The following is an 11,112-nucleotide window of genomic DNA, read 5'->3' on the forward strand; positions in this document are numbered from 1 at the left end:
TGCTTTCAATGCACCATACAGGTATGCTCACATAGTCAGAGATATTAAACACTAGTTTTGGACTACAGAAATTGAGGTTCCAAAAGTTCACAAATATGCAACATTTTGTCCTCCTCATAAAAAAAAGTCCAATTTACTTGGATAATCTGTCATGTCATTCTCCTGAAATCAACCAAAATTGTGTTTACATGTTTCAATGAATGATGTTTCTCTACTTGTGTTTTGTTTTTGTTTTTTTCACAAATGAACTGAGAAATAAAACCTGGGCCATGCTTTGCTCAAAAGCTACCTAGTACTGGTCTGAGAATGCAAGCTATGACTTCTCCTTCTAACCAACCAGTAACCAAACCCTCCAACAAGAAGTAGAATAATGAATACATCAACCCCTCCAGCCACAACCAGCACCCATCTTTTCACGTTATGCCTCTCATGATTTCTACCAGTTCCCTTTGGGACCTTAACCATGTAACTAAAACCAGTGCCTTTATCTACCTGTTTCAGACCCAGCACTAGTTTGTAAAGATAACATTCTTCTGTATCTGTGCTTGTGCTTGCTTTTCCAAAATATAAAGCAGCAGCACATTTACAGTCCTGTAAACACAAATCTGCACATTCTTTTTTGCTAACATTCACCATTTTAGTTACATTTTTAAGCACACTACTTATGTTATCAAGTTCTAGCATTTCTGCCTCCTTGTCATTGCAAAACCCTCCTGAAATTTGGCCACTGCAATCAGCACCACCCTTGTTTTCATTTGTCAAAAGCTGAATACAATAACAGGAGTTGGAGAATGTACATACCCCATAAGGTCTGCAAGAAATTGGAAGATCACATGTGCTGTTAAGTGCTTGAAAAGATGCCTCAAACTTACCTTTCTCAGGTGAATAGTAATAGAGGCCAAAGTTTCCTGTGTCATTGTTCAGTGCTAGAAATCTTAGTGGTTGAACCCCTTTTGATTGAATCTGTGCTATTTTCTTGTACTTGACATCAAACAACACCAACCCTTTTGAACTCAGCTTAACATATGTAATACTTCTATTCATGGATGGCTGAAAACCCCAGTAAGAATACCTCAACTTACCATAGTTCAAATACATAGCAACCTTCTTCTCCTCAATTTCAAAAGAGTAGTAGAACAAACTTGAGTTGCTTTGGGGAGATGTTAATCGAGTTGCTATATCAAGTTGCTGACCCCAGAGCATAACATCCGTTGGAAAATTGAAACTTTGCCACTTTATGTTGTTCACTGCATCTACAAGCACTAGATTGCCTGATCTCAGTATCTGCAATCTCTGCCAAGAATTTATTCAGTGCAACAAATCATGCGTTAGACTTCATGTAATTCAGCTTAATGATGCATGCACTAACAGTGTAAAGGACATTTACAATTTCATTCCATCACATGACATTGTCTATGATGAATTTATTGACTGTCACAGTAAATGTCCTTAGACTTGATGATACCAGCAATTAGCTCTGATTTGTGGATTACAGTACACTTATGCCACTCATTGATTAATTTATTTGGGTTGTGAGAATTATTTGAATTGATAATCTATCTAAATAGCATGTTCCAGTCGCTAAATCTATGCCTTCTTACATAGAGAAAGAACAATGTAGCACAGGACATGACACAAACACATAGTAACACGTGTATGGTCTCCAAAATGTAGGACACGATCAATGTATCATATCATTATCTATTTACATATTCAAAATCATCTTTAAACATATTATTCAAATTTAATAATTTAAACACATTATCCACTAATTAAGAAATGAATCTAATCTATATATTTCATATCCAAAAAGCGGAAAATAATATCATATAGAATTTGTTTCTTCTTTTATATAGTTATAATAAAAGTTTATATAACAAGTTTACATGTTTTTTAAGAAATTATCCTATTTGTAATTATTAACATTGTGTTAATTCATGTCAAAAGCTTATAAGTGAGAAAAAAAATATCTTTCAAATCTAACATCTAACAATTTGATAAGTGTATCCTAGGAACTAACCATTCACGAGGTGTATCCAAGCTTCATTGATAAAAAAAAAACTAAGATTGAACTGGCAGCATTGCCTTGGTATGTAAAGTGTAACAGTTATACCTTGACCCCTTGTCCAGAAGTCCCAGTCTTCCATCCCACTCTGTCTTTTGGACCTTTCAACCTTAAATCTCCATCCATGGTGAGCTCTAGCAAGCATTTCTCAGTGATGTAAAACCTGGAGTAATGGCCAGAATCCCAAACTTTCACATTCCCAAGGAAAACTTCCAATGAGCATGAGTATTTCCCATTGATGGCCTCAATGCTCAATGCCACTCTGAAATTTGGTGCTGTCTGATTGGTCTCCACCAGAAAAGCCCTCCCTTTGAAGTCCATTTCATACTCCGCCGGAACTGCCACCATGAGCTGGTAGCCAACACCAACACCGGACTCAGAAAAGGCATAATTGAAGAAGAAAACAGGGAGGAGGAGGAGAAGGAAAGGGAAAAGCTTCATGAGTGAAGAAAACAGCATCAAGTTTTCCTTTTTCACTTTTGGGAATAGTTTTTGATTGTTTTGGGAGTTGGGTTTGGAGTGTGGTGGTGTGTTGAGGCCAGAATTGATGAGAGGGAGTGAAGGAAAAGGTAAACATGATTACTGAAACTCTGCAAGACCCACCTCATACCCCCCACTTCCAAAAAGGATTTCACCTTTCATATTGCTCCTTGCCTTAAACAATTACTACTAATGAATCCACCATGTGGTGGGGTTGCTCATCACAAAAATTGGGGAATTTTTGATTTTCTATTCTCTTCCACAAAAACTGTTCTTCAGCTTTATGAACTTAGAAAACCATAAAGCAACGCACCACTTTGATGGCTGAACACTGACTTTCCCATGTGAGAGTTTTCTTCACTTCTGAGTAAATAACGGTATTCCTCAACGTTTTTCTTTTGATTACAATTTATAAATTCATATTTGAACAAGGGAAAAATCATTACTTTGAGAATAAAAATACGTTTAGGTTTTAACCATGATAAAAATCGTTACTTTCTAACATATAAAACAATGAGCATTGATGAATCTGATGCCGAATTATGCAAAACGGACTAATATTTAATAATTATGGAGTTAATATTAATTTATTACCTCTGCCTAACTTTCTTTAGCTTGCCACCTAATTATTGTTGTCATGTCTTTAAAAAAAGCTTCTTTCTATACCAGTTTTAATGTAACCGGTAAAGTTTTCTACAAGTATGATAACATAGAGTGATGCTATGTATCATAGAAATGGTAAATATAGTTATAAAATTGACTGATCTTAGCTAGCATTTACTAAAATTAAAAAGAAATTAATGAATTAATTAAAATCATAATAAATTGCGAATACCACATTTAATTGATTTTTTTTTCAAAGGAGTTTACTATTGGACACTAATGAATAATGTCCTTATTTTCTTATACTTTAATATTGTTGGATGATAAAAGTTTTTAAAAAAGGGTTAAAAAGTTTAGGTGAATAATTATGGCATAGAAATAAAATTTGTTAGCATTGATATGGGGTTGAGTTTTTGTTTAGAAAATAAAGTGAGTGGGTTATGTTATGTTGAATTGACTTTGAGCATGCGTGAGAAGGATATTGATGTGGGACCCGACCCGTTTATTTCTGTTGGTTCAATTGAGTGGCACTGTTACATGTTTCCGAAGTGCGCGTGGAAAGTGTCATGTGAGGTTTTGATTGGTCTTATGAATTTGGTTCTGTCCTCAGCACTTGACACGTGGATGAAACCCCTTTGAGCCACGTGTACCACTTCTGCTTCTGCTGACACTGCTCTTACGGTTGGATGACATGTTGGCTTCCAACTTCCAAAATCCTCTGTTATCCTCTTTTATGTTTGTTCTATGAAAGAGCTTTGTACAAGGTTGCTTTGAAAATTGTTTCCAACATTTATGGTATTTTTTTTTCAATAAATCAAAATTAATTATATTTATTAAAAATATTTAATAGATACAATTTCTTACTAACCTTAGTTTAAATGTAAGAGACGGAAGAGATATCATGTATTAAACTTTATTAAAAGTAAAACATGTATGTTTCAGGTAATCTATAACAATAAATGAAGACATTATGATTTATAAAAGATATTCATTTGCATGCTGTAAATTTTGTTTTACTTTTAATTATTTAAAATTATACATAATAAAAAAAATTAAATATGTTTTTTTCTCTTAATTTTTAGTAAAATTTGAAATTATTTCTTTTTCAAAACTTTACAATTCATATATAATTATGATATATTTAAAACATTAAATAAACTTAATAAAAATATAATTAAAAAAATTAAATTCATACATTTATATTGACAAAGAATTAATTAATCTGAAAAAAAATTCTAAATTTTACTAAAAATTAAAAATTAAAGGATAAAAACATATTTAATTCTAATAAAAATAAGTATTCATCAACTAAAAAAAGGAATGGACATACTTAACAACTTACAATGATTATCTCTTTAGGTAATTAGTTGTTTTTTATATATTTTACATAATTACTATTATTATTTTCTTTTAAAATATTGAAGCAGTAATTACCTCATTTTCACCTGTATAAATAATAAGAATAGAGGATTGTGGAAAACACTTTTTAGGAAAATAAATTTTGTAAATTTATATTCCTGCTGTGTGTAGTTCCCACTAAGCACCGGTTGTTTAGGTAAGCACCAGTACTTGTGGTTTTGTTTTTTTTTTTTTATTAAAAGTGATATTTATAATATAAAATAAACTTCAATATATTAAATTTAACGTTATACAATACACTTACCGTTAAATGAGAAAAAAAAAACAATAATCATTATATAGTAATTATGAATGCTATATATCTTAACGTTGAAAACTTTATCTTTCAATTTTCAAATTTTTAACATGTTTTTATATTTCAATACTTATATAAAATACTTCAAAAGCATTTTGGAACGAGTTTATTATCACTTTCTCTTTTCTTCTTCCTCTGCAGTAACAGGGATCCGACAGCAACAGCAGTGTAGCGAAAGATAGTTTAATCTTTTTATATTAGGTTGGGTGGAGTTAGTAATTGGCGGCCGAGGTAGTAATAACCTAATTTTTTATATTCAACCCATGGCTATGGCTTAATATTTTCTGGAGCCCGTCATATGTGGCCCTATAGTTCAACTTTCATTGCCAATTAGCCCAGCAATAGCTTTGAGCACACAAAAGCCCATCTGACCCAATATAAAAGTATTTCAGACCAACCCAATAAAATCAATAAAAAAATCGTTAGACATGCCAAAATTTTAGCCCAACCCAACTAAAATTTGATTAGAATCGCACCAATTCTTTATTGAGCCGAAGAGCCTCCTAAGGCCCATTAAAAGTAGGGGATTTCTTTTTACCCCTCATGTTTTCCACATTCACTTAATAAATAATAAAAATTCTATTCCACCCTTATTATGAAAGGTTTGCACATCCTAAAATAGGGTTTTAGATCTAGAAGTCACTTTCCAATTTTTGAATCTGAAACAACTTTTGAATTGTACATTTGAGAATTGATTTCTAGACCTTTCTAATTATCAAATTAATCAAACAAAAAAAAAAATCGACACACATTATTAATTTATTGTATCGTAACCAAAAAGTTATTTATAGAAATCAACTCTAAAAAGACATTTTTAGTTATTTTCTTACTAAAGAAAGATCACGAAAGAGAATTAGAATTCATAATTCCCATTAAGAGATTTTGTTAACCATCTCTCTCATTTGTAATAATATATATATATATATATATATATATATATATATATATATATATATATATATATATGAAACAATTTATTCTGACCAAGAAACTTACTAAGAGACCAAGAGTATTTGTAACTTGAAGTCATTTCCATTAATCTTTTTATGCCAGATTCAAATTAAAATAAGATTTTTATAAATAAACTATGGAAATTGTCCTTATAAATTATCCTGTAATGGAAGCCATATGTCAAATTACATACAGTAAACACTTTGTTTTTGTGGTTTATGTTCTGTATTTTATATGTTCAATTATAATTTCATTATGGAATGTCTATACATTGATCCATAATGGTTTTAGATAGAGATGTGTCATATGCAAGCTTAACGTGTAAAACCCTCTTTTTATTTCTGCCCTAATTTAAAAAGGGTTGTCCCAAATTAGTTGGACCTATGGCTGACTCATAGGGTGTCCAAAGCCCCTAAGGCAGCCTAACCCCTCTCATTCTGCCACACTTTGCAAAGACAATGCTCTTACTAGGGATGGCAATGGGTTGGGTCGGGCACGGATAGTATGATACTCGTACCCGACCCGCTAAAAAAATCCGCCCGTTACCCGCCCGTTTACTCGTCGGGTATCTGCTTAAAAAATACCCGCGGGTACCCGTGAATACCCGATACCCACAAATATTTAAAAAAATATGTATTTTATAAATTTTTTAATATAAAATTATAAAAATAAAATATAAATTAAATTAAATTATAATTATAATTATAATTATAATTATAATTAAATTTGACATAATAAAATATACTGTTACTTCTAATTTTAATTAAATTTAACTTAATAAAATATAAATTTAATTTTAATTTTAATTTTTTGCGGGTAACGGGTACCCGCGGGTACGGATAGTATGATACCCGTACCCGACCCGTTTATAACCGGGTATTAAAATACCGCTACCCGCTACCCGCTACCCGCGGGTAATAACTATCCGTCACGGATTTTATCCGCCGATATCTGCGGGCACGGGTATTTTTGTCATCCCTAGCTCTTACCCTCTTTCCCTTCTAACAGAAGCTCTGCTAGGGTTTGGACATTTCCCTCTTCGAGCTCACTCAACTCCATTGTTTCTGCTCACGTAAGTAATTTTCCCCGTGTCTTCTTTGTTTTCAGCTTTGTAGTCTTGAGTCTAACTAGGGTTCACCTTGGTAACTCATTTTGAATGGTTCCACTGTTTTCCAGCTCCCTAAATTGTTCTTGGAGTTGTTGTACTCACTACCGTGGTGTCAGAATCCTCTGCTAAACCCTTTCCAGGTAAGGGAAGCTAGGGTTTCACGTTATTTCTATTTTATACGAATAATATTTTGTGAAATATGAGAAGAGATTGGAGAAAACGTTAGTTTTTGGTATATTTATAAGTTAGGGGTTCAAATGTTCATGAAACTGGGCGAGTGCCTTTGGTCGCTGGGCGACTGTGTGTTTTTCTGATATACGCAGTTTTAGTAAAATTGAATTTTCCGACTCATTAACCGTTGGATTGAGCTCAAATTTTGACATTTGGTTCATAACATGCTATGTTATGATTTGACCAGTTGGATCGTCGATTAGATGTCTGTAGCTTGAGAAATGTGTCACGCATTACTGCAATGATTTTGGTTTTGTGATAATAAATTTTCTTAGGAATTTTGGTGTAAGAATTATGGTTATGGGTTGTGCTTGATTGTATGGAATTGCAGGTACTTAAATGTTGGCGCACATTTATTTGGGATGAATACTATTTTGTGATATATGTATGTCTTGGTATGCATTTATAAAGTATGAGATGAATGAATTTGCATGAGTGATGTGATTCATGGATTGTGAATGATGAACTTGGATAAATCTTGGCATGCGATTTCAATGAAATGTTTGGTTTATGATGTACCTTATATAATGCATGAGACCTACGAAATGATGTGCATGATATAAGCTGTGATTACAAATTGGATTGATATGATTGTATGATCTCGGCATGTGAAACAAATGAGATTGTTGGTGTTAAAGTATCATGGTATTGGCATGAGATGGAATTCACAACTATGGTTTGAGAATGATGGACGGGTATGATTTACCGGGAAAATGAAAGAGGAGAAACAATAAAAAGCTGGTGTGATATGTAAATGTGTATGCATGTTAATTCCTCTTGATTTATTGAGCATGATTGGTCCGTGTCAGTGCGTAATTCCTTGGGATCTCTAGGTGAGATCTTTGGGGTCGTGCTTCAGTGGTCGGAACGTAATTCCATGGCCCCTGATAGTGGATGTCCATGGTGGTGCCCCATCTGTATAACTTGGTAAGGATTCAAGGTAAGGATTGTATCCTGACGCTCTAAGGGGTCAGTTAGTCTTACTTAGAGCGGACTGAATCCTGTGGTGAGAGTAGCAGGAGGCCTGAAATTCATTAAGGGCTAACTTTGTGGTGAGGAAATTGATTCATTATAACACTTATAACCCTTTATTGTTTAAATGCCTTGTATGTTATTCTTCTACTCTTGCGATGATCATCAACTTATTGATGGGAGCAGAGGCGAGAGGTACTCGTGGCCAACAGAGGGGAGAAGATTCCGCTGCATAGTCCACCTGGACTGGACCCGATGTTTTATTTTATTGGGCTTTTCTTAGGGCTACGGCCCATGTACTCGTTTGACTTATGATCTCTTTATATTCCTTTTGACTTTATAACTGGTTTTCTTGTGGCACCGCAGTGTGCCTTATGTTGTAAGGAGTTGGGTTTAAACTCCAGGACTACACTATTATGCTATCTCGTGCGACGTTTTCGTTAATTATGTTTGTTAATTTAATGGGACGTTACATAACACGCAAGTAAATTTTTATGATTAGATGAGTTCATAACAACTTTTAAAAAAGAAAAATATGAAAAAAATAATCTTTTTAATAAATTAAAATTAATTAGAACATGAAGTTACAAACTAAACTAATTTAAGTGGATGGTGAGATAAGTAAAGTGTAAATAAAAATTATATAAACTAAGGATTGAATTTGAATTTTGAATAGTAATAATAGATTCAACATTCAATGAATTAATAACTTGTGTCACTACAAAAATTATAATTGTAAGGGTGTTATATGTAGTGTTATATGTGATGTTTCCAAGGATTTTAACCTCTGCGAAGTATGTTCTTTGTGATTTATCACTTTCCTGGAAGAACCAGAATCGTTAACAAATTAATTAGGGTTCTCAATAACCCCTAAAACTATGAAACTTGCTTTTTATGAAACCCCACATACCACACACAAAGAGAATGAGAGCTTGGAAAATTCTGAATCAAATTGAAATGGAAGCACAAGAAAAGAGTTCAGCATTCACAACACCACAAAGATATGTCATTTTAACTTTGTCCCTAACATCGCAGAGACAGAAAATGAATAAAAGATATGAAATGAGGTTTTTTAAAATGAAGAAGGTTATTTGACATCATTTGACGATCATTTTACAACTTCTGTAAAGTTAAAATAATTTTAACAAAGACTTTTGTATTTTTAGAAGCAAAAGAAAGTGAATAGTATTAAAGGATAGTGTCAAATGATAGTAAGAAAAATGTGATGTCAAAATATCAGTGTCCATTAATAAATTACTAGTAAAATTAAATATTTTTGTAGTGTGTTTAGCTTCATAACCATCTATATTTAATGTAGAAATATTAATGCATAACTATGTTCTCAAAATCAAACATATCAAATTATACTAAAAAAATTTAATGAATTAGATTTTACTCCATTCCATTAATATGTGATATTTTTTAATATAATAAGCTCGTTCATATAGGTATTATATGAACTCGTCCCTATTTTAAAGGAGAAGACTTCTATTAATTTAGGTACTAATATGAGTATAAGTAATACCCGATTTTTTTTAATTGAGTATGAGGACACGTATGGGTATATGGATATTCATTCATTCCCCATCATCATACACGCCCTAATACTTATCTCGTCCTTATCACGTCCCCTTTTAAAGTACTAAAGTACCCACAATTTAGATAACCTATATATATATATATATATATATATATATATATATATATATATATATATACTTTTCTTAGATTTTAGTTTTATAACCTTATTTTTCTTTCACTACATATTTTTTCTTCCTCTCTTCTAATAATTTAGCTTGTTCCTTATCACAAAATTTATTCACATCTTTAAGGTACTTCTCCTCTTTTTATAACCTTGTGCGGTTATCTTTACATTTGAATATTTGTATTCATTTTTAATATTTGTATTTACCCTCATTTTCACATTAGAATGTTTGACTCAATTTCAAGTGTTTAATCGAATAAATCATTTATTTACTAGGCAAGATAAAAAAACTTTTTTTTTATTCTCTTTCATTCTTAATTGTTGTTTCATTTGAAGATTTTTTCTTTTATATAAAATAATTTTCATTACCTCTTAACACTCCACTAGTTTGGTATCTGAAAAGTTCTCTTACAATACAAGAAAACTCTTAAATAGTGACAAAAAATATGTTTAGAGACCAATTTTCAAGCTCGGGAAACCAATTTTTTTTGTAGCTAAGACCTTGGTAGTTAATGTTAGTGACAAATTTAGAAATCAATTCATAATAGAAACTATTAGTTACCAATTTGGAGTGCAATTCTAATTTTTTGAAACTATTTTAGTTACAATTAATTTTTAGTTTATAAATTGGTATCTAAAATTGGTCATTATTAAAAAAATTTCTTGTAGTATTAGATCTCAAACGTACTTTCCATTTTATTATACCATTATATATATATATATATATATATATATATATAATATTATTTTTTTCAATGGTGATCAAATTGTTTATAAAACACATATTTGATAATTCTTAATTTTTTCACTTTTTTTTTCTCATGTAAAATATTCTTTTGATGAGTTCTTATATAACTAATTTTATTTTTTTAACATGTTAACATAAGTGTAAATTTATTATCGCAATTGTATAAGGCATTTTATTTACTATAATATTATTTAGGGTCCAACCGGACCCGACAGGTTTGCCCGTCAACCTATCCAAAATGGGAGGTTTTGGGGTTGAAAATTTCAACTTGTTAGCCCGCTCTTTACTCGGTCAATCTAGCTCGTAAATTTGATGGGCCAAAATGCGGATCAGTTCGGCTGGTTGGCCCTTTTTTAAAATTAAAAATTAAAATATAAATAATTTAAAAAAATAAATTTTGTATATTTTATTTTATAAAGGTATAAATATATAACAATATTGTAATTTAAGTTATTAATACTTACAAATCAAGTTTTAATTATTAGTTATAATAGAGTAATTTAATATATAAATAGAATTAATAATTATTTTAATT

General features: G+C 31.4%; 1 protein-coding gene across 2 annotated transcripts; it reads right to left on the reverse strand.

Moving 5' to 3' along the window:
• LOC114184049 (D-mannose binding lectin protein with Apple-like carbohydrate-binding domain-containing protein) lies at nucleotides 1-2,938 on the reverse strand. Of its 2 annotated transcripts, none has more exons than XM_028071284.2 (2): nucleotides 2,114-2,938; nucleotides 1-1,284 (listed from the first exon to the last, which is right to left on the reverse strand). In XM_028071284.2, exons 1-2 carry the CDS (start codon nucleotides 2,522-2,524, stop codon nucleotides 286-288), a joined length of 1,410 nt encoding a protein of 469 aa, XP_027927085.1. In that variant the 5' UTR covers nucleotides 2,525-2,938; the 3' UTR covers nucleotides 1-285. The 2 variants fall into 2 exon arrangements, with proteins under 2 accessions (XP_027927085.1, XP_027927084.1); XM_028071283.2 differs by having other exon boundaries at nucleotides 1-1,293; nucleotides 2,114-2,929.
• Nucleotides 2,939-11,112: the final 8,174 nt, after the last annotated feature.

This window comes from Vigna unguiculata, chromosome 5, assembly GCF_037176805.1.
Source record: "Vigna unguiculata cultivar grain cowpea cultivar isolate G323 ecotype 2 chromosome 5, ASM3717680v1, whole genome shotgun sequence".
NCBI classification, from domain to species: Eukaryota; Viridiplantae; Streptophyta; class Magnoliopsida; order Fabales; family Fabaceae; genus Vigna; species Vigna unguiculata.

What these genes read in the sequence shown, in the direction of transcription:
- LOC114184049 (XM_028071283.2), bottom strand. Translation starts at nt 2,524, where the DNA reads ATGCTGTTTTCTTCACTCATGAAGCTTTTCCCTTTCCTTCTCCTCCTC. An exon ending in CTTCTGGACAAGGGGTCAAG is followed by an intron (nt 1,294 to 2,113) that starts GTATAACTGTTA and finishes AATTCTTGGCAG; the next exon opens with AGATTGCAGATACTGAGATC.